The sequence below is a fragment of the Ursus maritimus genome, unplaced genomic scaffold, assembly GCF_017311325.1.
Source record: "Ursus maritimus isolate PB19 unplaced genomic scaffold, ASM1731132v1 scaffold_10, whole genome shotgun sequence".
Lineage (NCBI taxonomy): Eukaryota > Metazoa > Chordata > Mammalia > Carnivora > Ursidae > Ursus > Ursus maritimus.
Window position 1 is genome coordinate 64,647,000 of NW_024423344.1, and position 26,692 is coordinate 64,673,691.

A 26,692-nucleotide genomic window follows, 5' to 3' on the forward strand; every position below is an offset into this window, starting at 1 on the left:
AGACCAGAAAACAGCAAACACTCTGCATTATGTGGAGGGAGGATCATTCAACAAACACAGAAAATGTACTCTCGAGGCGTGATGTCTGCCATGAAGAAAAAGCCAGGTGCGGGCTGCCATCCTGGATGTAGGGGACACAAGGACCATGAGACTCTCTGGGCGAACATCCCTGCAAGAGGGTATACAGCAGGTGCAGCGGCTCTGGGGACAGAAACCATCCTGCACAAAGGTGCCTTGGTGCATTCACCGTGGAGTCGGGTGTGGGGAGAACTCGACAGTGACCAAGTACAGTGCACCACAGGCTGTGGGAAGACAGAAGGGCACAGGGTGGGGATATGCTGGAATGGGGGATGGGGCAGAGGGCAAAGAACCTTGCTCGGCGTTTGAGGCCGTGGAGCTGCACCCTGCACATGAAGGGGGTCTGTGAAGGCCTGAAAGAGCAAAGGTGAACAGAGCAGGCGGCAGTGTGGGGAGATCCAGTAAGGACAGACTCAGAGAACTGATTATGCAGGAAGTAGGGGGCCTGGGGGAGGGGGCTTTCTAAAGTAGGACAGGCTCCACAGCCAAAACAGGTTAGACTGAAACCCGTTCACCTAAGGGCCTCCGACCTTCTGCATGTGACAAAATCCACGTAAACGTTTACAACATATAGTTGTAAAACTCGCAAACCTTAATAACCTTGGATGTATATTCACGACTGAAGTAAACTGTTAATGGTGAGTAGAAGTGTAATTCATTCACTTTTAATACAAAACACTTCACATTACTGAGCTCAACACAACCGCCATCTTTCATAGCATATTGTTCAGTCCAATTTTCTAGCTCGTTGAGAACATTCTCCAGCTGCTGCTGAGTGATTTCCTAAATTGCATTCGTGCTCCCTGCCCTAAGTTTCCCCAAAGAACGTGGTTCTGATTAGCAAACAACAATTTTAACAAGCTTGCTTCTATCAAGTGTATATCCAAAGCCATTAAACCCGAGAGGACTTTATAAACACCTCCCGTGTTCAAAGAAGAACTTGGGGGAGCTTCCGTGATAAACATACAAATACTCAGCAATGAGAACGCCTTCTCTCCTCCCAAGTGACCCAAACGCAACGGCCAGTGGACTCTGTTCTTGGAGCGATGAAGAACTTGCAGACCCACCCAGGACGGGGCGACACACATTCTTGACTTCAGGGTGAGGCTCTAGAGATAGTGAGGCTGGGCTGCTCCTGATGCCACCAAGGGTGCGGGGCAGGGAATCTCAGGCACAGCACTGGGCCCTATCACTGAACTCAGTCACAAGCCACAAGGCACTTCCCTGAGGGAAAATTCATCAAGTCATGACTAGGAAGGGACAAGCAAGGGGGTCAGATCAAAGAGCTGGAGGCCATGTCAAGTATCAGCTGCTTGGCTCTCCGAGTTCTCAAATATTCACTGCTGCTATACACTTTTTCTTTAAACTGTGGTAAAATTTGTACAACATTTACTGTTTTAACTATTTGTAAGCATATATCTCAATGGCATTATGGACACTCGCACTGTGGTGCAACCATCACCCCGACCTATCTCCAGAACTTGTTGTCACCCCAAATCTAAGTACTTCATACATACACACTTGGGGCGGGGGAGGCGGGTAGTCATGTTAGGAACCCACACTGAGGGGACACTGAGTCCCAGGCTCCTAGTATCCCCAACCCAGAGCTGCCTCACGCTGCTAACTCTGTTAAAATCCCTTTACTTTGCTACTTAAATGATTGTGTCTCCCTATCCCACCCCCAAAATTCACATGTTGATGCCTTAATCCCCAGTAATTTAGAATTTGGTGACTGGACCTCTAAAGAGGAAATTAAGTTAAAAAATGAGGCCTTGATGGTGGGCCCTTACCCAACCTGTCCTGTATCCTTAGAAGAGATTAGGACATACGGAGATGGGGCATCTGGGGGGCTCAGTCAGTTAAGCGCCTGACTCTTGATTTTGGCTCAGGTCATGATCTCAGGGGTTGTGAGACTGAGCCCCACTTTGGGCTCCATGCTCAGTGGGGAGTCTGCTTGAGATTCTCTCCCTCTGCCCCTCCCCCCAAATCATGCATACACACGCTCTCTCTCAAATAAATCTTAAAAAAAAAAGAGAGAGAGAGAGAGAGAGAGGACATAAGGAGAAAGCCACCACCAGTGCACGTGCACAGAGGCAAGGCCATGTGAGGACACGGTAGGAAGGCGGCCACCAGCCAGCCAAGGAGAGAGGTCTCAGGAGAAACCAAGGCGCCAACACGCTGATCTGGGATTTCAGCCTCCAGGACTGGGAGAAAATCTCTCTCTGCTGTTTCAGTCCTCCTCTGTAAATGAAGATGTTTTGTGCAACACCATTTGCAAGAATATCAACCTCAGTGCGCACATTAGGGCTTCAGGAAGTGCATGGAAAGCGCTCACGGGCTTTGACAAGGTGAACAACAGTAAGGTAACTATGGGGTAGACGTGGATGCCATTTTAGCAAGAGCACATTCATGATGCTTCCAAATATGGCAGCCTGGATTCCACGAGGAGCACGAGTCACATATGTTAGGTTACAGTCTGTACAGAAAAGATTCAGAGCTGTCCTTCTTCAGTCGTGTGGTGACAAAGCAAGATCCAATGAAAACAAATTCCAGGAACACAAAGTAAGAGTCAGCAGGTGAGCTAGATTCTAGATATCTAGTTTCAAATTCAAGTTAACCCTACATGTGGGGGTCTTACGTATTAATTCTAATAAGAATCCAGGAAGCCATACTGTGATACGGAGTAAGTCATTCTTTTATTTTTTTTAAGATTTTATTCATTTATTGGACAGAGAGAGACACAGCGAGAGAGGGAACACCAGCAGGGGGAGTGGGAGAGGGAGAAGCAGGCTCACAGCGGAAGAGCCTGATGTGGGGCTCGATCTGAGAATGCTGGGATCATGACCTGAGCCGAAGACAGATGTTTAACGACTGAGCCACCCAGGTGCCCCTGGAGTAAGTCGTTCTTAAATTCTAGACTTTACCAAGTATTTCCTGACCTACAGGGTAAATAGCACGAAGGAGCCACGCCACGCCACAGAAGCGCTATGTTGGTATGAAAAAACTGCACTTCTAACGTGCCAGCAACAAAAATGATGAAGGAAAAGAACTGGGAGCCAAGTGTCATGTTACCAAGTCCCATTCTTCAATTTAAAAACTGCACATCCACTTTCTTATCCCACCAACAGTGTCTTGGTGATCAACGGTAAGCAGCAAGGGGACACCTGCCATCCGTTTCTTCACCCCCTAAAGCATGTCCTCCACTCACACCACACACAGCGAGCACCAGCTGGGTGTTCCTTGTTTTCTCTAAAACAGATCTTCCGTGGAGGGAAGGGAGGAGAAGGAGGGACACCACAGCAGAAGTGGAGTCTTCCAAAGCACCCCGGCTTCCCCGAGCACCTTTCCCCAAACTCTACAGGGTTCTGAGAACACAGAAACGACCAACACGGGCCAACTCACAGTTCAAACAAGTGCCTGCCGACTTCTGCATCTACCGCACTGAGAGGATCGTCCAGGAGGTAGATGTCTGCGTCCTGATACACCGCTCTAGAAAACAGAAGACGACATCAGACGGGGGAACACCCAGGCTCCCTGGAGCTCATCTTCCAGTCGTGACAGCCTTCAGCAACTCGGGGCGCGTTCACTCCGAGGGCCAATGGAATAACGTGGCGCTTGCCCCCCGCCACGCAGCAGGCGGTCTCGGCTCAGCCACCCCTGGGAGCAGCGCACGGAGCACGTGCAACCAAACTGTGGGTACCTTGCGAGGTTGACCCGGGCCTTCTGCCCTCCGCTCAGCGTGGCTCCCCGATCGCCTATCACGGTTAAATCTCCGTCCTCCAAAAGCTGCAAATCCTGCATGGAGACAGAAAGGAGGGGGGGGGGGAAGATTTCAAATGTGTTCTCCTGTCATCCGAAACTTTCAGTACTGGTTCTTCATACATGTATGTGATCAATAGTGATAGATATATTCCAAGTGACTAAATGGTAACCTTGAACCTTTCCAAGAAAACTCAGGGCTTTTTGCTTTCATTTTGCAGCTTTTCCCAGAGTGTTTGTGCATTTCACCATCTTAACTGATGTTTACCGAACATTAACCAGATGTCTGGCATTGTTCTGGGCACAATGAATTTGGTAGTAAAAAAAGACAAAATTCCTTGAGTTTCCATAGAGGGAGACTGACAATATGAAAAATTAGCATGAGGACAAGTCCTAAGTACTAAGAAAAAATAATAAGCCAGCTCGGGGGACAAAGGGACAGGGAAAAAAATCCTACATGGGGGTCAGGAAGGGCTCTGAGTGGAGGGGCTTTTACAGACAGACGAGGGCGCCTGCATGGACCCAAAACATGTTCCACGTGCAGAAACGAGCAAGTGCAAATGGCACGTGCCCAACGTGTTCAAGAACTAGCAGGGAGGCCAGCAGAGCTGGAGAGAATGAGTAAAGAATGGGGAGACCAAGAGCAGAGATAAGAAGGGAAGGCCATGGGTTTCACCCCCAGTGAAATGGAGAGGGGTTGTAGGGAGGAGGACGTGACCTGGCTTAGGTTTTTCAGAAATCCCTCTTGTCTCTCTGTGGAACATAGTTATTAGGGAAAAAGAGTGAAGCAGGGCGCACATGAGGACGGGACTGCATTAACGTAGATGAGCGAAGACAGTGGCTAGAACCAGAGAGGGGGCAGTAGACTCAGAGAGCAGTGGGCACGTTCCAGAGAAAATTCAAAGGTGGAGGCTGTGAGACCTGCTGATGAACGGGTGTCGGTTGTGGTGGTGGAGATGGAACGATGTACTGTCCTGTCCTCCACGTGAGAAAGGGCAAGAACAGCCTCACCACTTACGGAGCTGCGGAGACAGTGGGTGCAAACTGAGACCTTGGTTATTATGGGCAAGCCGAGATGCCCACTGAGGACGTCAGGTTGCAGCTAGATGTGCGAGTCTGGACATCGGTGCCAGGGCTACTTATGAGAGCTGGCAGCTCACCCATAGCTTGGGAAGCCCTGGGACTTAGTTTCTCGAAGAAGAAGTGTGTCTTAACTGGCCAGTTTGCTGATCTCGGCCTCAGCCCCTCACCCTTGCAGAAAGGTTAACAGCTGACCCTTGCCTTCACATTTAAGGCATGGTGATAGAGTGAAAGACGAGATTTGTACAAGAAACACGAGCAAAGAGAACACTCTGGGCAGGAAAAACAGAAGGGAGGTAACAGTGTGTTCGAGGGACACCGATCTAATCCAGTGAACGAAGGAGCTGTTCATTCCATGCAAGCCAGCTAACACGCAAAGCTGTAAAGAATAAACTAGGACATGAAGATGTGAGAATCTACCAAGTTCTACCCAAGGCTCTCAAGCTCCTGGCAGAGACCAGCAGAGTTTGCGGGAGGGTGTTGGTTATCGACCACACCTCTCAAGCATCGACCTAGAATACACGGCAACACCTTTCTACAAATGAGCCCTCATCCCCTGGTCTCTACTTTGGCCAATCTGGGGAGAAAGCATGTTGGAATGTCCAGGACAAGCAACTCCTCTGACCTCACTAAAGCCTCTTTTTCCTCTTCGACACAATGTGCAGAGACAAGAATGGCGAAGCTCAAGGGTGCTGTAACAATCAAACACGTGGACAGACACCGTCTATACACAGGAGAAGGACACGCATCAACTGTAACTCGCTCTTAGTGACAGATACATATTTTCGGATCAAACCCACAATGGGACCTCATTCACAGTGTGAATCATAACACGCAAAGCACGCCACCGAACAGAGAAGCGACGGAGAGTGTCTCCACCCTCACCCACACCCTGAGGGCCCCCAGAGGCACACAGAATCCCCTGCATGCTCAGAGCTCCACTGGACGGCAATCAATGAAAGGCAGCAATTGCTCAATCATGAAAATCCATTATCTCCCATTACTTCCTTGCTGCGCTCAGAATTCACCATCTCTCCCTTTTGGTTTCCATGAAAAACAACAGGCCGTTCTGAAACAGGCTCCCGGCCTTCCCCCGCCCACCCACATGCACACAGTTTACTTGGCATCCGATCCACTGCTGAGAGTCCTTGCAAAGTGTTCTTAGTTTTTAAGCCTTGATTTTATGTGGCTTTGTTTTCCTCCTCGAAATAGCACCAGGCTGTAGCAAAGCAATCTGAACCACTCTCTACAGAAGGCACTTCAAATCCATCCTTGCTTTTAGCAGTTAGGGAATAAGGCATGGAATCGCTCAGAGCCCAGTAGTGGGACTTTGAGTGTGTTGTTGACTCTGCAAACTATTTATGGACAAGCCTCAGAGAGAAAAAACATTTCAAAGAATATAAAGTAAAAATCTGAGTCAGGCTACTTTCCTAGCCACAATTTTCTGGTTTGGTTAAAGGGAAGAGCCTGAGTTGAGCATGAATTTCCAAATCTTCCCAATGAGCAGAAGGTATTCTAACATTAGTTACATCTCAGTCACATTTAACCTACTATTTTATCTGTAATGGTTTTCACTAAAAAGCAGACACAGAGACCAGAGGGAAAGCCAAGAAATGGCTCTGCTGCCTGGATGCCACCAAGCCAGAAAACTACAGCAGCCCTTTGGTGACGGTGGAGACTTCAGGAGAAATACCCCTGAGCAGACTGGTGACGGCTTATGGCAGTCAGCTGTGAGGCCTGGGCCCAAGGAAGGCTGATCCCAGAGTCAAACAGCAGGAGATCCAAGCCTCCAGTCATGATTGGCCTTCCTACCGTGGCCTGTCAGTACCCCACCCACCCTTCCAGGCCCAGCTCAAATACTCTCTTCCATGAAACCATCCCCGAGTTTCCCAAATCACAAGTCATCCTTCTTTTAGGGGATTCCCAAGACTTGGTATTTCTCACAAAGGGCCCACCTTATTCCGCATCATAATCTGTACACGTGTGCACAGCTTACCTCCCCAGCTCCTTGATGGTAAGACTGATGCCCCAAGCCTGGCACGCCTGGATGCCTGATAACGATGATCTCTAATCTTCACAAGCTGCAAAGTATTAGCCCCGTTTCACAGGTGAGGAAACTGAGACCAGGTTATATAATGGTCTAAGGACTGTCAGCTCTTAAAAGGAATGGGGGGAATCTGAACAGACCTCCTCTCAATTCGTACGTAGCCTTTTATTCTTCCTGCCTCATCATGCTGCCCCAAATGGTTACTGAAAAGTACATTCAGAAGTGAATTTAGGGCTCCTGGGTGGCTCAAGGTTGGTTAAGCATCTGCCTTTGGCTCAGTCATGACCCCAGGGTCCTGGGATGGAGCCCTGCGTTGGGCTCCCTGCTTAGCAGGGAGTCTGTTCCTCCCTCTCCCTCTGCTGCTCCCCCTGCTTGTGTGTGCCCTCTCTCTTTCAAATGAATAATAAATAAAATCTTTAAAATAAAAAATGTATTTAAAATAGAAAGTGAGGGTGCCTGGGTGTCTCAGTCAGTTAAGCATCTGCCCTTGACTTGGGTTGTGATCTCGGGGTCCTGGGATCCAGTCCCGCACTGAGTTCCCTGCTCATCAGGGAGCCTGCCACTCCCCCTGCTTGTGCACGCTCGCCCTCACGCTGTCAAATAAATAAATAAATCTTTAAAAAATAATAAAGTGAACTTAAAATATCAAAATTAGCTAAGACTTGATCTCTATATCTACACACACAGAAGTATCAATAACTCATTCTCCATATTTTGATTAGCCTCATATATCCCTTATGTACTCACTTATTTCCTATTAAGTCATAGGTGAGTAAAAGTTATCCCAACTGAGAGATAAAAAACTGAAGATAAAACCATACTTATTCTATAACCGTCAAGGTGATCAGAAAAGAAAATGTCCAGGGGCACCTGGGTGGGACGGCGGTTAAGCATCTGCCTTTGGGTCAGGGCGTGATCCCAGCGGTCTGGGATCGAGCCCCACATCAGGCTCCTCCGCTATGAGCCTGCTTCTTCCTCTCCCACTCCCCCTGCTTGTGTTCCCTCTCTCACTGGCTGTCTCTATCTCTGTCTAATAAATAAATAAAATCTTTAAAAAAAAAAGAAAAGAAAAGAAAATGTCCAAGTTGGCAGAAATGTAGTAAACGTGAAAAGAAACTATAAGCCTGTGAGCACCCCAGAGGGGCTTATAAATTCAAGGGATCTATGTGGGAAAATATTAAACTTGAATTTATCAATGCTATACCTTCAAATATGTATTGCCTAAAAATGCTCAAAAGTCTTCAAGTGGTACAATATGCGAATGTCACATGATACATCATTTATGTTAAAACAGTATTTTTATTGGTAATTTATGTAATGTGTTAGGGCACCTACACAATTATCAACTCAAATAATGGAAGTTACAGACTCAAATGCCTTCTTCCTAACATGTCACATTTTTCCGATGTGATTCTACCCAAAATTGGCTGCTCTTAAAATTAAGAGCTACTATCTCTTCCACATGATTCTAACATTTATCGAATGCTTGTGATGTCCCTAGCAATCAGGTGCTGCAAGATCATCATTGCCTCTCATCCTAAGAAACATCTATATGTTCTATAACTCACTACAAGGTCACTTTGACTAGGTCATCAGCCCAAATCGATGTTGCTCAGTGTGATTACTTCTTATCTTCCCATTTTATTTCAGAAATGGTTTCTGGGGCGCCTGCGTGGCTCAGTTGGTTAAGCGTCTGCCTTTGGCTCAGGTCATGATCTCGGGGTCCTGGGACTGAGCCCCGCGTTGGGCTCCCTGCTCAGCGGGGAGTCTGCTTCTCCCTCCACCCCACCCCCTGCTCCTGCTGTCTCTCTCTCCCTCTTACTCTCAAATAAATAAATCTTTTTTAAAAAATTATATACATATAATTTACTCATTATTTAAAAAGTGGCATCTATTCAGGCTACAAATAAATTTAATTCCCTTCTTTTCAGGAATGCTCCCTTAGCCTCTTAGGCAATTGAATATAATTTATCTTGTCATGTTAGGGGTCAATGTCAAACATAGCATTTGCAACTGGCTCAGTGTTAGGAGGCAAATTCAGGCAAAAGGTTTACTTTTCTATTGTGTGTGAAAATGCTGTTCATGATTTGGGCGCATGGGTATCTGTCTGAATGTTACTGGCCATATAGATTGTTGGTACTTATCTATTACTCTTAAAAATTCTTCCTCCTGGGGCGCCCGGGTGGCTCAGTCGGTTAAGCGACTGCCTTCAGCTCAGGTCATGATCCTGGAGTCCCAGGATCGAGTTCTGCTCGAGTACCCCCCCCTGCCAACCAGGGAGCCTGCTTCTCCCTCTGACCCTCTCCACTCTAGTGCTCTCTCTCATATAAATAAAATCTTTTTTAAAAAAAGTCCTTCCTCCTGGACATGCACAGCCACCCGTATTTAAAGGGTCATTACCGTGACCAGGGCTACCTAGTGGCTTAGGAATGGAAAAGGCAGAGGTGTAAGTATGAGAAGGAAAACCCTCAGCTTCTAGTACCCACTTAGGGTTGAAATCTTCAGAAGTGGACAACACGAAGGTACGGGGACCACACGCTGGCCTCTTTGGCCACTCACTCCCGGCAGCCACTGCACTGACGAGACTCCTCCTTGCCCTAGTTTTAGCAACTGTAAAATGAGGACAGTGCCATCAAAGGCCCTGGTAAAAGATGAAAAACTCATATACCTTTGTGTGCACGTGTGTCTGCGTGCAGGGAAGACAGGCAGAAAAATGATCAGCGCACGGACTCGGGATAAACGGGAGTTATTACTACTGTTTCACATCTGCTTTCTCCGTCTTCCTATACAGGACGTGCCATTTACAAAAATCCAGCCCATCACTGCTAACTTGATGTCATTTCTGGAAACACACCACCTCTCATTAACAATGACCCAGGGGAAAGAAATAGAAGCCCATTAAACAGGCAATTATGTTTTGTCCACATCATAAAATGCTACTCACCTGATAAAATCTATGATGTCCAAGCCACTGTTGAAGCAAAATTACTATTTCCTCACAAAGCTGGCTTGGAGCCTTCAATACCCTCCCGTTAAAAGTCTGTCCCAGCCTTTTCCGCACAGCATAAAGGAACAGTCGGATGTCCAGACCGCATTGAACAGACCCCGGGGAGAGCCCTTTAACGCTATTATCCACTGATTTTTATAACCCAAAGGGAGTCACAGAGTATCAGTATGTGCTTTTTTCCTTTTTTTTTTTTTTTTGCTAAATTATATTCTCCCATCAGGTAAGTTCCGTTTTCATCATGCATTCATCCATTTTACTTAAATCCCAAGCACAATTAAACAATTCATCTTGCCATTTTCTGCAAAACAGTGTCATTTCTGAAAACAATCTCTCCCCTTGTGAAATGATGTAGTATTCAAACGAAATTTTAAAGTATTTCCTTTTCTTTAAATAATAAATCACACGTGAAAAATCAAGTGAAGAGGAGACCTATGGACTGAAGGGGACCCAGGAGATCAATCAACCAAGTGCAAAGAACAGACCTTACATGGAGTCTGATTCAAATCAACGGCTGACGAGATCCCCTCCTGAGATAATTCACAAAACGTAAACTTGGACGAGAACGCTGATATTAAGGAATCGTGGTCATTTTTCAAAGATGATAACATGGTTTCTTTTCAAAGGAATTCTTACCTTTTAGAGATGCCTAAGGAACGACCTGCAGATGAACTACATGAGGTCTACGTTCTGCATCAGAATTCGGGGTGTGGGTGGGAAGGCAGAGAGCAGGGGCACCAGGCAGACAGATTCACCCCCAGCAGAGTGTGGCTGACGCTGGGGGATGGGTACATGAGGGGTGATTACATGACTCTCTCTGCTTTTGCAAATTGTTGTAATTGTCCCTTTAAAAAGTTAAAAGTGAATAAAACTCGGGGCACCTAGGTGGCTCAGTCGGTTAAGTGACTGGCTCTTGATTTCGGCTCAGGTCAGGATCTCAGGGTCATGGGATCCAGTCCCAAGTCAGGCTCTGTGCTCCGCGTGGAGTCTGCTTGAGGTTCTCCCTCTCCCTCTGCCCCTCCCCCTTGTTCATGCTCTCTAAATAAATCTCTTTTTAAAAAAAAAAGTGAATAAAACTTCCCACAACAAAAAAAGCATCCTGTGACTGTCATCCTCACATCAGGATTAACACAGCAGGGTACACGGGCAGATAAATACGGTGCCTTCGCCCACAAGACCCCCTTGAAGTGTTAAACAATGTCCGAAGATCTTCCAAACATAAAAAAGGACGTAAACCCCATAGTTTAAACCAACACTTTTATCATCTGACATTCAAGTTACATGTAACTCCAAAGTCCTTACCTTTTTCAAAGCACAAGCCTTTATTACTTTTTCGTATCGTTCCTTTTCATATTTCTTCCCAAATAAAATGTTACTCCTCACAGTTCCTGAAAACACCCAGGGCTGCTGAGAAACGTAGGCGATCCTTCCATGCACGCTGACCAGCCCGTGGCTCCGGGGCAGCTCCCCCAGAACGGCACTTAACAGTGAGGACTGAAACAGAGGGTAAACAAGCACGTGTGCATAGCAGCGCTCAGCACAGAACCGGCCACGCCATTCACTGCCTGCCCCGGCCCCGGGGCCCCGAGACACCCCAGGGCTCCTTCCCTTTCACTACCACACAGTACGGCCCCGAAGGCGCAATCGAACAGGTGAATACCCACAAAAGAGAGTATCCCAGCCTGCTCTGCCCAGGGGCGTTTCCCCCCAAAGACTATGAGTGTTGACCATTCTCAACAGAGAAGGCTGGCACGGTATGCACTTTCTAAGTCTGAGGTTTGACACCGGTGGCCCTGAGCCCAGGCGAAGGCTGTAACTCATCGATCCAATGCATCAGCAACTCTGAAGTGAGTCAGGTTTGCAAAGAGAAAAAAATCCATCGTTAAGTAATCGTGCAGCACGCACACTTCCTTCAAGTCTTTCACGAATTACAGGCGTGGTGTGTCTGTGCCTACCGCTATCCGAATGCCCCTAACGCTGAGCTGAAGTAATCTCCGGCGTATCTGTCCTGCCCCACGACCTGGCTGCTTCTTGAGGGCAGAGGAGTCCCAGCCTTCTTACATGTGTATCTTTTGCTCCCAGCACAGCGCCACGCACATGGTGGCACAAAGAATTTCCCTCACTGAGATACCCAACTCCCAGACAAGCATTTCCAAACTGTGCAACTTGAAGCACCAAGAAAAAACACAAAACACACTGACCGAATTGATCTGGCCGTGCAACCTGCTTGCAGAACTGAAGTCCATGGAACCGCTGTTGAGAAATGCATTCTAGATATACGCAAGTCAAAACTGTGTGACACATGGCCCAACCTCAAGAACGTCACACGAGACGTGGCGTGGCAGTGAGCTGTCACAAGACATAATATTAGGACTTACCTTTCCTGCTCCCACCGGTCCGATCACAGCTAACAATTCCCCGGGTCTCACAGTAAAGGAAAGGCCTTGTAGGGTTGGGGTTTCTGACGCCTACAAAGCAAAGTTTAAAAAATATGCCCATTTCAATAAAGTAACACAAATTACCTCAAAAAGAAAATAAAATCATAGTCACTGATACATGACATAACCCACATCTGTCTCCTTCCTATTTGAAGATACTGTGTCCTGGAGGCCTTTTCATTCAACTCTATTTCTCTGGGGTTTAGCTGCCTTTCGGAAGACCTGTTCCCTTACCGGATTTGCATTATGACCCCAGTTCTAGACACTCACAGAATTTAAGCGGTAGAAATGACAACCACTCCCCCTGCTTGTGTTCCCTCTCTCGCTGGCTGTCTCTATCTCTGTCGAATAAACAAATAAAATCTTGAAAAAAAAAAAAAAGAAAAAGAAAAAAAAAAAGAAATGACAAGGCACCCTACTGAAATGGAAATTTCTTAGCACACGGTGACATTAAAAGAATATAGCTGACAGAATATTCAGTATGGGAAGGGCTTTTTTGTCACAATTAAATTTTTTTTATTTAAATTCAATTTAGTTAACATATACTGTATTATTCGTTTCAGGGGTAGGATTTAGTGATTCATCAGTAGCGTATAAAGCCCAGTGTTCACTACATCGCGTGCCCTCCTTAATGCCCACCACCCAGTGACCGCATTCCCCATCCACCTCCCCTCCAGCAGCCCTCAGTTTGTTCCCTAAGCTAAGAGTCTCTTATGGTTTGCCTCCCTCTTGGTTTTTTAATCTTTTTTCTTCCCTTCCCCTATGTTCATATGTTTTGTTTCTTAAATTTCACATATGAGCAAAACCATATGGTATTTGTCTTTCTCTGACTGGATTATTTCACTTAGCATAATACCCCGTAGTTCCATCCATGTAGTTGCAAATGGCAAGATCTCATTCTTTTTGATGGCTGAGTAATATTCCACTGTGTAAACACCACATCTTCTTTATCCATTCATCAGCTGATGGACATCTAGGCTCTTTCCATAGTTTGGCTATTGTGGACATTGCTGCTATAAACATTGGGGTGCAGGTGTCCCTTCGGATCACTATGTTTGTATCCTTTGGATAAATACCTACTAGTATAATTGCTGGGCATAGAGTAGCTCTATTTTTAACTTTTTGAGGAACCTCCGTACTCTCTTCCAGAGTGGCTGCACCAGCTCGCATTCCCACCAGCAGGGTAAGAGGGCTCCCCTTTCTCCACATCCTCGCCAACATCTGTCATTTCCTGACTTGTTAATTTTAGCCATTCTGAGTGGTGTGAGCTGGTATCTCATGCTGGTTTTGATTTGTATTACTTTAGTATGGGAGATTTTTTAAAGCTTACATTATTTTTTTTTAAGATTTTATTTATTTATTTGACAGAGATAGAGACAGCCAGCAACAGAGGGAACACAAGCAGGGGGAGTGGGAGAGGAAGAGGCAGGCTCATAGAGGAGGAGCCTGCTGTGGGGCTCGATCCCATAACGCCGGGATCACGCCCTGAGCTGAAGGCAGACGCTTAACGACTGCGCCATCCAGGCGCCCCTTAAAGCTTACGTTCCGACCCTTAGTTTTAATCTTCTATTTCACTAACCCCCACAAGGTGGCAGCATAAGTACACGGCATGTCAGGGACCCTTCGCTAATAAGTAATTTGAAATCTCCAATAATCTCTCTATGCTCATGTGATAAGGAAGGAATCTCAGTAATGCTCATGAAGCAAGAAAGCACTTCACATTATAAGGTCACTAGGGGCAAAAAGACTGCTGTCAGTGGTGGTCAAGCTCTGCAATCAGAGCTCAAGTTTAACACGAACAAAAACAATGAGTAAATGAGAATGGGATTGTGGGCCACAGTGATAAAGTTCGAGTTTTCCATCTGAAGCATGCATTACCTGTCCCTAGCTAAATAGGGACAGCAAAGCACCTCTACTGTAAAAGACACATGGAGGTGTGCATGACAGCACAGAATCCAACACAAGGGAAAAGGATAAAGCAAAAATCACGCTAATCAGAAGTTGTATTCCTGAACATTCTATAAATTCTAAGATAAAGGGGCACCTGTGTGGCTCAGTCAAGCATCTGCCTTCTGTTCAAGTCATGATCTCAGGGTCCTGGGACTAAGCCCTGCATCAGGCTCTCCGCTCAGCAGAGACTCTCCCTCTCCCTCTATGCTCGTGTGCGCTCTCTCAAATAAATGAATAAAAATCTTTTTTTAAAAAATCTAAGATAAAGAGATTTAGGGTTAAGAAAATTTGAAGTACTCATGTTAAAGAAAAGTTCAGTTTTACAGTTACACAGTTCAATCTATTCTTCAAGAGATCATATTGGATTCATTTCCATATATAACTTCCAAATATTAGAAAATCAACTGCTAAGAGGGAAGGGTGTATTGAAGAAGGGAGAGTTTAGCAGAGCATGGTAAAAACCAAAATGAGGAGGTTTCCTTTTCAATCAATACTTGGAATTATCTTTTAAGCAAAAGGCAGAGGGTACAAAGAAGGATAGTTTAAATTGAGATTATAGACCTCAGCAGTAGTCGCCAACTATAAGAATGTTTGTCCAAACCCAGAAATTAAAACTATCAGAAGGACGGCACTGGAGGAGATAATGCTAAGTGAAATAAGTCAAGCAGAGAAAGACAATTATCATATGATTTCTCTCACCTATGGAACATAAGAACTAGGATGACCGGTAGGGGAAGAAAGGGATAAAGAAAGGGGGGGGGTAATGGATAGGCTGGTGATGGGTAGTAAGGAGGGCACGTATTGCATGTTGCACTGGGTGTTATACGCAACTAATGAATCGTGGAACTTCACATCAGAAACCAGGGATGTACTGTATGGTGACTAACATAATATAATAAAAAAACTTTTAAATAAATAAATAAATAAATAAATAAATAAATAAAACTATCAGAAGAGGGGTGCCTGGGTGGCTCAGTCGTTAAGCATCTGCCTTCGGCTCAGGGCGTGATCCCGGAGCCCTGGGATCGAGCCCAGCATCGGGCTCCTCCACTGGTAGCCTACTTCTTCCTCTCCCACTCCCCCTGCTTGTGTTCCCTCTCTCGCTGGCTGTCTCTCTAATAAATAAATAAATAATCTTAAAAAAAAAAAAAAAACTATCAGAAGAAGATTGATAGGAACTGTTTAAGGTGGAATTTCTAAAAAGCTACTATTTGGGGATAATCCGGACTGTGGGCTTGGTTCCACCTGTTATGATCTCCACCTAATTTCCCATGGGATCCTTCTGTGAGTCCTGACCATGCACAGACCCATGGCTGAGGATCTAGTGAATGCATCTGAATCCCAAACCCTTTCTGAAGACCGCTTGCAAGGCGCGAGCGTTCTGCAAACACAGGTGGGGAAATGTCCTCCCACACCACAGGAAGCTGACCAAGAGCTGATGCAAGGCAATGCCACCTTCTGCGTTCTAGAAAAGGATTCTTCAAAAACAAAGGGCAGAGAAATGCACACAGCTGCGATTCAGAACATCCCTTGCGAGTACAACAACCTGGGATGGCTGTAGGAAGAATCCAACCCACGGATAAGCGAAAGCCGTGGAGTTTGGCCAGCTGAGCTAGCCTTCCCACAAACAGGTGCAGACCTGAATGTTCTGGTCATGAGCTTCAGGACCTCCCTCTACATCTTGAGCGGGTACGTGCAATTAAGAAAATGCCCGAAAGACAACAAGCACAGCAGAAGTAAAAGGTCTGGATAGTTTTCAAAATGAAAAATTTCTCTGGGAAGAACTGAACTGATTATAAAATGGGTACACACTAAAGCAACAATAATTACATTTAATCACCAAAGAAAAACCAGCCCCAGATTTTATCAGAATTATAAAAAGTATTAAGAAGCTGGATTTCAATACAAAGAAATGTTTTTTTAAGCTTCTCCACTCCTTTCTTCATGTCTCATAACTAAGTAGTTCCTATTTTACTACATTTGACTCAGTTACAACTACAAACTAATAACCCACATGCCAACACTGGCTTCCTGTTCCCTGCACCTCCGAGTTTCTTGCTGGGGCCAGGCAGGGAGTCGCTTCCCTGTGCCGGCCGCAGGAGCAGATGCTGCTCGTGCGTGACCAGCAGGGGGCAGCATCTGCCAGTTCAGGGGCGCTCTGTCACTGCTAATGCAACACACCACACTGAGCCTGAGCTCTGGGCCAGACACCTGCTGGGCCCTGGGGAGGCAGCCATGAACCACACAGGCCAACACCCCTGCCATGTGGCGGCTTAGAGGTTCCCACCGGACCATGCACTTCAAAGCTGAGAGGCTGAAACCAAGTGCATTCATTTCATGAATGAAACCAGGTGGGTGAGGCCTCTGTCCAGCTACCCACCCGGCTGTCTAGCGCAGCTGGTTAGCATGTCCACGTCCCTCCGCCTCCCAGCCCAGCATGTGCTGCATTCAGCCTCAGCTTCTCTCCCAAACCCCCAAGGTCTGTGCCCCTTCCCCAGCCAAGTCTCCCCCATCTCTGAGTCATCAAACAGGCTCTCGTTTCTCCCAGCGTGAGGCACAATCCTCCCACAGACGAGGCCAACACACCAGAATGCAGTGTCCTGTGCTGCAGGGCAAGCCGCGGAAACAAGGCTGAGAACCTGTTATCAAGCTCTGGAAGAACAGAACTGCTCGTTCTGCGGTGCTGCGGAGTTCGGCACAGAAGCAGACCATACACGGCATGTGGTAGCGACCTCGGTGCCTTCTAACTCAACGGCATTCACAGAAGGGACTTCGGCGGTGCTTTCTCGAAGTGCTACTGTGCACCTCGAGGACAACAATCAAGCTGGAGGGGATCTGCTGCATGAAGGTAGAAACGGCCAGATGAGGCAGCGCACCTGGTGTGAGCGCCCATGTGCAATGGTGCGTGACGGGGCTCTCTGTGTTTGGGCGCATATTACATTTTGTCGGCATGGACAGCAGCCATCAGGTGAGAAGTAGGCAAACACGGCACAGGTGGCAAGATACTGAGTCACAGGTATGAGAGGCCAGGAAGGCTCCACAGTTAGGACACTTGCAGCCCCAGAGCAGGTGGGCATCAGTGCCGGGAGAGCACCGGGTGGCTCGTGGCCCCACTGCTCAGCCTTCCCCTTCCTATGCCCAGAACTGGCTCCTGCCAACGTCCAAGCCAACTGCAGCTCAGCCCTGGGGAGCACTGGTCTGAGCACAGGGGTGGGAGGGGGGAGAGGCTGGCACCCTAGCACCTCCATCGGCCGCTTCACCTCCACGGTGCCCCCAGAGGAGGCCCTCACACCACGGTCACCACTCCTGCCGGCAGCCAGGCTCCTGAGCTCTGCTCCAAGCGGGTGACCCTCTTGTAGAGGCCACCTCCTCCCTGCGTCTCTCCAGCCACTGCTCACCTCTGGGTTGCCTCACACACCATTTGCCCTCTTTGCTCCATTGTCCTTTCGCTGCTTAGGTAAGGAATTCCCTCTCTGGTGGTGTGAGTTCTGTTTTCCTGACTAACCCAGTCTCTGATGGGAGAATGCACATAGAAGACCACAGAAGCAGGCAAGGAACGTGTTTCAGTTTTGGACAAGGGAGGCTGCACTGCGCCTGCAAGGCTGAGAACCTGAGAGTGGTCACCTGGCCACACAGCAAAACCCTTAAGCTGGGAATCACTGGCACTTACTTTGCCCACCTGCTGCCTTCTCCCCGCCCTAAGCTGCCACCAAAGTTGCCAGAACCTTCCGGAAGCTTAGCACAGGGGAGCCATCATCCTACCCCACAGCGAAGATCCACATCATGGGCTTCACTCAATGTGTAATAAGATGGTCTTATAGGATCAAGGTAAAAAACACACAAGGGCTCCCCAAAGGCTCTCCTCTACAACCATGTGTATTTGTTAGTTAACCCATTCTGTGCAGTATCACTTGTCTGCTCAACCCTATAAATTCTAACATCGCAAGCTTACGTACTTACTCAAAAAAAAAGTAATACTTGGAAAGTTCTCTTACAGATGAGATAAAGAACAACAGATCAGTGCCTTCGACTGATTTTATACTTAATCTCTACCAATTACAAACCGTACTCCTGATTTTGAGAATTTTTGTAACATACTTTCAAGTAAATGAGGCCAGTCACATTTTATACGGTGTGAGAAAAATCTCAAAATTCACTATCACATCTACGTGCCCAGTCGTCGCTTAGCAGGTGTGATCTCGTCATGGAGAAATCGTTACCTTATCCCAAAAGGCAGTGAAGTCCTGCACGTGCACTATCATTTTACCATCTGACGGCAGCTGAGGGGGGCGCTGTGAGACCTCGTCCAGTAACAGAAAGTTCTGCAGAAGAAGGAAAAAGGCGGGTTGAACTGCAGGAACAAAGCATACGCAGAAGTAATTGCTTTCCTGGGAATCTGCCATGTAGCATTTTACGCAGCCCGTGTATCACTTTACTAACTGTATTTGAAGGCTGGACAACAATCACAACACACTATGCACTATGTAATTATATAACAGAGTGTGTGTGTGTGTATATATATATACACACACAAATAAAGAGCTCACAAAGCTCTTTGTAACCTTCTCAACAAGTGTCCTGATTCTTCCCTAAAGAGAAAATATGGCTCCAAAGAGTGAACACATTTAGAACCTGGACATTTTTATTGTTTTACTTCTGTGTTACCAACAATAAACAGGGTAGCAAATGGTAGGAAATGATTCCATAAACATTTACCTAATCCCACCAATGTGCCAAGCACCACTCCAGATGCTGCGAACACAGATAAAGGCCTTCAGGAATCAAGTTGGCCCAAAAGGACAGGCTGGGAACTTGAGACCAATGGAAGAAACTCCGAATGAAAAATGTGGCTCTGCCCATTTATTTGTTGTGACCTTTCCCTGGGCACTTAGGTGCACTTTCTCCCTGTACGTGTCAAATCAATGTATCATTTGTCATCCTTTATTTTTTTTAAGTTTTTTTTTTTTTTTTTAATTTGAGAGAGAGCGTGTGCAGGCATGCGAGCAGGGGTGGGGTAGGAAGTGAGAGCAGCAGACTCCTGCTGAGCAGGGAAGCCGGATGTGGGGCTCGATCCCAGGACCTGGAGATCATGACCTGAGCAGAAGTCAGACGCTTAACCAAGTGAGCCACCCAGGCGCCCCCTCCCTTGTCATCATTCTTTAAAAAAAAAAAAAAGAAAGAAAGAAAGAAAAAAATTATTCCTAAAAAGTATTTTACAAGCACTTTTCATTATCCCTTTTCTTTTCTCCTTAGGAAATACCCACTCCTTGGCAGCAGAAATGGCCCCATCTTCTACTTCCTCCTCTTTTCCACACTACTTAGCAGCTACCCCCAGCAATCTGAATTAAATGAAGTCCCGCTGTTACAAATATAATCACATATATAGGAAAACTCCTTCTTGTTCTGCAAAGCCTAGACATAATTCAACGAGAAAAGCTGCACTGGTACAGAAATGGGATAAACAACCAATACCACCTCCACCCCCAAAACTCTGAACATGTGACAGAGACTGTTAATGGCGCTCAAAATCTGCTCTCATTCTCCAGTGGAAACAAAACCCTAATTTTGAGCTGGCGCACGGCAGCCTGGAAAAGGAACCACTCTTCCCAGCCTCCCATGGAGCTCTGTGTAGCCAACGGGATTAAGTTCAGGCCAGTGGAAAGTGACAATGTCCAAGAATCCTTTTTCCACCCAGTGGCTTGGAAGTTGCCCGCTTAGCCAAGGCCACACACAGTGGAATAATATGAAAGAAAATGTCTGGGTCTCTAACATCACGGAACAGAACAGAACTTCCTTTGGGGTGAACTATGTCCTCCTAAAAAGATATGTTGAAGTCATAACCCCAGTTACCTCAAAATTTGACTGTATTTAGAAATAGGGTCATTGCAGATGTGATTAATTAAGGTGAGGTCATAGCGGAGTAGGGTGAGCTCTAAATCCAATGTGACTGGTGTCCTTGTAAGATGCAGAGGAGGGGGGCGCCTGGGTGGCTCCGTCGGTTAAACGTCTGCCTTCAGCTCGGTCATGATCCTGGGGTGCGGGGATCGAGCCCCATGTCTGGCTCCTTGCTTGGTGGAGAGCCTGCTTCTCCCTCTGCCTGCGGCTCCCCCTGCTTGTGCTCTCTCTCTCTCACTCTCTGTGTCAAACAAATAAATAAAATCTTTAAAAAAAAAAAAAAAAAAAGGAGGAGGAGGAGAAGAGGCCGGCTCAGTCGGTAGAGCACACAACTCTTGATCTCGGGGCTGTGAGCTCGAGCCCCACGTTGGGCACAGAGATTACTTAAAAACAAAATCTTAAAGAAGAAGCAGCAGCAGCTGCAGAGCCACACACAGGCAGAAACCAGCTATACAACGAGGAAGACAGAGATCAGAGTGACGGCAACGGCAAGCTGAGGAACGTCAAGGTCGGGCAGCAACCACCAGAAGCCGGAGAACGCAAGCAAGGATTCTCCCTTCTAGGCTTCAGAGGGATCGTGGCCCTGAGGACACCTCGATTTCAGACTGCTGGCCTCCAGAACTGTGCAACCACAAACTTCTGTTGCTCTGAGCCACCTAGTTCGTGGTACTTTGTTATCTGTTACAAGCAGCCCTAGGAAACCCACACCCAACCTCGGGAAGATTCTTGCAGGAGAGAGATACCAACCGCCCTGTGTATGCAGCTTTCACGCAGATATTCTAGGACCCACCGGCAAACCGAACCCCAACCAACCAAACCCCAACGAAGCAACGGACGTAAGCCTGTGAAAGCATTTTAGGGGAACAACATATAAGTCACCTGCTGCTCCAAAACTCACCAACATGCTTGACGTCATTAAAACCTCGTCTACCAGACACAAAGCCACAAGTCTGAGTACCACATTCTACGTCAAAAGAACCGGCAAAAGCTGAACATGCCGTTTCTTCTGTGCAGGAACACCTGCTCCTGCACCTTTCCCTCAAAGAGCCAGCAGGCGAGCGGCGTGGTCTGCTCGCTCTTTCTCCCCACCCCTCCGGGCTCACTGGGAACCTTGCTACCTGCCCCCCGCCTGTGTCCGGCAGGGAAGCAGAAAGGACAGACGATGGTCTGAGGGCTCCTCTGCTGGCTTCAAACCCAGCCTGGCCCAAACTCTCTTGCGCCACCACCTCTCCCATAGTCAACCAGGTAGCAACTCTTGCCTAGTCTGCCACAGTTCAGCTCCCTCCAATTCTTCATTCCTCTTGAAACAACATAATTTTGGAATCTCACTAGCAATTATTCATGATTCTGACACAATTTTTTGCTGTCTCCCTGTACCTTCCGGTTCCTTCCCTAGAAGTCCCCAACACCACCAAGCTTATTCCAAACACCACTCCCTACTGATCTCACTGAAACACCTCTGAAAATGTCCACCATGCTTATAACCCTTCAGTGACCCATGAACACCCAAGTCCGCACTCCCGGAGTGGCCTCTACCTTGATACCCTTGAGTACTAAACCAACCCAGCCTTGTCAGCCCGTCTCAGATGCTAACCGTCCTGGGAACCAGCTCACGACGGCCCCAGCTGGCATTGCCCACCCTACTTGAGTCCCCAAAGGGGTATCAAGTCATGGCAAGGGAGAAGACTATGCCATTCACGCACTTACAAACAGTCCCAGCTCCAGTGTAACACTGAGCCTCACAAAGGGTCAGACCATCAGGGATATCCCCTAAAGGAATGAACAGACCATACGGCTGGTGCAAGTGAGTCTGAACACTGACCATACCGCTACCATCTTACACAGTATGAGTTAACAAGGCAACAAGCAGAAGGTTATAGATGTTATAAATCTTGTCTAGACAGAATATAATTCCAATTTTATAGCATAAGCGTATTACCAAGATATAAAATTCAATATTCAGTATGTACACATTAGAATAGCAATTCCCCCACCTTCAAGAAAAGAAAGAAAAAGAGAAACTATGCACAAAGTAAGAAAGTAAATCTATCGAGCATTTGTCCGGAAATAATAGGTCTGAGTGGAGAAAGAAGTCATAGTCTCCCAGTGGTGAAATGAGACTCCATTCAACACATGAACGGCTTGTAAAGGTGCCAGCAGCGCTGGTCGGATTTTTCTTTAGTACTCAGGCTGATGAAAAAGCTGACATTAAATTGCCATTACAGCCATGAAGCGCATACCCAGAGCAGGTCATGCGGGAAAGTATCAGGCGTCAGAACTCAAGCCAGAAAGATTGACTTCGGAGTGGCTGGTAGGCAAAAAGCCTAAGCAGCTTTATGAACAATATAACCTCAGAGACACACTTTACTGGGTGTAGACGTCGTTAAGACTTCCAGTGCTTTGAAGTTAAGACAAGATCTTTTATAATCCTATTGGACTCGTTCAATGTCACTAAGAGAAAAATAGAAGGAACTTCTTGGGCCTCTAACCTCAGAATAAACCCTTCATTTTCGGTACACGGGAAAAAGGAAATTGAAAAGTATGTGTAGAAAAGAAGACACTACACCATATAGCCCACCTGAGGCCTTCCGCCGGGGCTGCGGACCACAGCGCCATCTTGAAGGGGGAAAGGTCTGCTGGATTTACCGCCTACGACTCCCAACCGCGATCTTACTGGAAATCCTGCTGGATGGCCTGCCCAGCCTACCGAGTCTGGGCTGCAGGAGACAGTGTCACAGGTGTGACCGCCAAACTCCTGACTCTACGAGTCAGACGTCACCTAGTCCTGACCTCCCGGTGAATGCACTCCACGAATCTTTTCTTCCTCTCCTGCTGCCATGTTTACCTCTAACTGCACATTAACACATTCAAGTGAGAGGCAGGGAAAGGAAGAAGAGTGAACGCTGGATCCGTTCATTCCATTTAGTGCCTACTACCTCTGTCAGGTGCCCAAAGTCAAGACGTGCTCCTGAGTGGCTCTGAAATCGATACACTCGAGATCAAAGGTTATAGAAACCACACAGGTTGAAAAAGAGTCTAAGATCTAAAAGAAAATAAGATACTTCAATAATTCCATCAAGCCACCCTGCAGCAGCTTCCCACACTAACCACCCCCTTCAGTCAGGCCAGTATTTATCTGATGCCCATGACGTGCCCAACATGGACCGACCACTATGCAAAGAACCATCAGAGTCGGTATAGTCCCGGGGAGTGAGAATCACCCACTCGATATGCTGCTGAGCAGTGGGGTACTGGCCTGGCCCATAAATAGGGAAGCCTGGGATCAGCATGAAGAAAAGTGCTAGAGGGGGGGGGGGGGGGGTCCACTGGAGGACTCAGTAGCATTTGCCTAAATCAAGAACAGAAGAAAAGGCAACCCACACGGACGAAGAGCACGGGCAAAGACCCCCACGTGCACATGAGTGTGGCCTATCACAGACACAAGCCGCTGCCCCCCAACTTCCACCGCCAGAATGGAGGGTCGTGCACTGCAAACACCCAGCGCAACCGGCGGAGACTTAAACCTACAGTTTAAATTTTGATTCTGCAGGAACCTCTGGGGGCCTCTTCAGAGGAAGACGTGCTGACGAAAACCACGCGTAAAGAAATACTCCACATGCCAGAAGGTACACTAGGAGGGCAACGGAGGCAACGTAACGATGGGTAAGAAAGCAGGGTCTGGAAGAATCCCCGTGCGTCCCTGACCAGCTGTGTGCAGACGGGCACGTTGGCTCACCTCCTGCAGGCACGTTCTCCTTACCTGTCAAGTGGGGACACGCATGCGTACGCGCTGCGATCGGGATGAAGGGAGATCATGTGCCCCGACCACAAGCACAAAATTACAGCAAAACTTATAGGGGAGGCCGGCATCTGGAAAACTCCTACGTACACATAGAACATCGCTATGGCCAAAGTACGTTCCCAGATGTGCTCTTTGGAGAGGCAAAAGCTACATGAGAGAAATGTTACTGAGGGGCACCTGAGTGGCTCAGTCGGTTAAGCATCTGCCTCCGACTCAGGTCACGATCCTGGGGTCCTGGGATCGAGCCCCACATCGGGCTCCCTGCTCAGGGGGCATCTGCTTCTCTCTCTCCCAAATAAATACATTTTTAAAAAAAAATCTTTAATAAAATCAAGAAATTCTATTGAAATGCCTGGGTCACCACTTAAAAGTTGCTGGAAGCCCGTCAGAAAGAATGATACACTTGGGGACCAGAACTGACCCTGTAAGACTGATCTCTCTTCTGGGTAATTTTATTTTTATAGGATAGAAACTTCATAAGAAAATCTCAGCTTTTATGACAAAACTGTTTAAAAAAGAACGAAAAGGGGCGCCTGGGTGGCATAGCGGTTAAGCGTCTGCCTTCGGCTCAGGGCGTGATCCCGGCGTTCTGGGATCGAGCCCCACATCAGGCTCCTCCACTATGAGCCTGCTTCTTCCTCTCCCACTCCCCCTGCTTGTGTTCCCTCTCTCGCTGGCTGTCTCTATCTCTGTCAAATAAATAAATAAAATCTTTAAAAAAAAGATAAATAAAAAAATAAAAAAGAAAGAAAAGAAAAAGAAAACAAAATCAAGCCCAGAGCCATCGAGCTTCACTAGAGCTGTATTACTACACATCCAGCACTAAGGAGGAACAGGAAAACCAGATTTATTTGTAAAGCCCAGGTACTCAAGTTCATGCCCTGGCCCCTCACGGAGCCCATTTATCTTTCTTTGAGACCTATTTATAAACACACAAATACTTGAGCACCTAGCACGGGCGGGGCCGTACTTCAGTGATGTAAGTTATTGGCCCTGAGCAATGGAGGGACAGCTAATCTGGAAAAGGAGGTAGTGGGTATGTTGGGGGGGGGGGCGATTTGGAAGACCTTCCCAGAAATGGGCTGAGACAGGCAGAAAGTGAAAGGAGAGCCACAGGCATACTCAGAAACCACAAGCCAGGCATCTGTGGAGGAAGGAACCCATGTTTGATCAGGGAGTAGTCCTTGGGGCTCAAGCCATTCTCCCTGCCCAAGAAGCAGGACCCTTTTGCAAGCTCTTTCCTTCCCAGCCCAAAGAGGAATCCTCTTCCCCCACACTCCCCCACCCCGGCCAGACTGCTACCAGTCGCTCCCTAGTCACTCGAGATGGCCCAAGGGATGAAACCTGCTTGTGCATTTTTCTCTTGCTTTAGACATTTTAATCACCCTGCAGTTATCACCTGCACCCCATGAGCCCTGTGCCACCGCTGTTTATCTTGCTGCCCATACATGAGCAGCAACTTAGTTATCTGTAGTGCACTCCATCTAAGAAGACAGGGAGGGGACTACGTACAACATTCTGGGATGACTGCTGACTTTGATGCTGAGAAAGTTAAACCTCACCTAAGCGCAACATGGGGACAGCAAATTCCAAGCAGGCCTTTTGCTTAAAATCCCCCTACAACTTAAAAACGTTTTTTGTTGGGGCACCTGGGTGGCTCAGTCCGTTAAGCACCTGCCTCCGGCTCAGGTCATGATCCTGGAGTCCTGGGACTGAGCCCCGCGTTGGGCTCCCTGCTCAGCAGGGAGTCTGCTTTTCCTTCTGCCCCTCATCCAGCTCGTGCTCTCTCTCAAATAAATAAATAAAAATCCTTAAAATTATAAATAGATAAAAAGGTTGTCAGTAACCAGACCTTGATTCTTTGGATGCTGACGACTGCCTCGGACACCTTCTCAATGGCCGTGGGGAAGAAGAGGGTAACAGTCAACCGCACAGCCCCGTAGAGCGACAGTGCGACGAACACACGGCTGGCTGTGATCACATTGCCAAGAAACACATAGGTGGTGAAAGTCACAAAAACGATGATTTTGCTTGCAACGAAAAATGATGCCAAATTCATTCCTCTGAGGTAGGAACTGCTCAGAATCTTGGAAATTTCCTTCCTGGAAAAGAGAACAGGATACAAGTTTCCAAGGAAGCATCAACATCCAAGTCGTGAATTCTAGTGACTGCTGCATGTGGCCCCTTTCCAGGGAGGGGTCGTGGATTAAGACAAGTTGTTCCTCACATTATAGAAATATCCTACAGCACACAGCCCGGGGCCAACCCCAACCCAAGGACCACACAGTCGTAACCACTGCACTCATCTGAACTACACGGAGGCTTAGTGTCGCACGTTAACATCCTGGGTCAATCTGACCGGTGCGAACATTCAGTCAACACACGTGCCTCACTACAAGTCCTGTGCTGGGCTCCTTGCTGACGGCAGACAGACACACAGCCTGTCTCCCCTAGGAGTTCATGGGAGAAGAGAATAAGCAACCCAAAACGTGTGCATGAGACAGAAAACAGTTCGCACAGGCCCCATGGGCGCACGGAGCAGAGGGGGCTCACTCAGAGCAGAGGAACCTGGAGGGGGATGAAGCTAGGTTAGTCAGACTTGCCGGGGGGCCACAGGAGAACGCAGCTGAGTGCACTCG

At 47.4% G+C, this 26,692-nt stretch overlaps 1 protein-coding gene across 1 annotated transcript in view; it reads right to left on the bottom strand.

Annotated features, from left to right (window-relative positions):
• Positions 1 to 26,692, bottom strand: part of ABCC4 (ATP binding cassette subfamily C member 4) — a 235,105-nt gene that overhangs the window by 131,433 nt on the left and 76,980 nt on the right. The window contains exons 8-13 of the mRNA XM_040623855.1: positions 25,906 to 26,155; positions 18,577 to 18,678; positions 12,347 to 12,436; positions 11,271 to 11,462; positions 3,779 to 3,873; positions 3,481 to 3,567 (exon numbers count right to left, since the gene is read on the bottom strand). Coding sequence (XP_040479789.1) covers positions 3,481 to 3,567; positions 3,779 to 3,873; positions 11,271 to 11,462; positions 12,347 to 12,436; positions 18,577 to 18,678; positions 25,906 to 26,155 — 816 coding nt within the window. The remainder of the gene's footprint in view (positions 1 to 3,480; positions 3,568 to 3,778; positions 3,874 to 11,270; positions 11,463 to 12,346; positions 12,437 to 18,576; positions 18,679 to 25,905; positions 26,156 to 26,692) is intronic.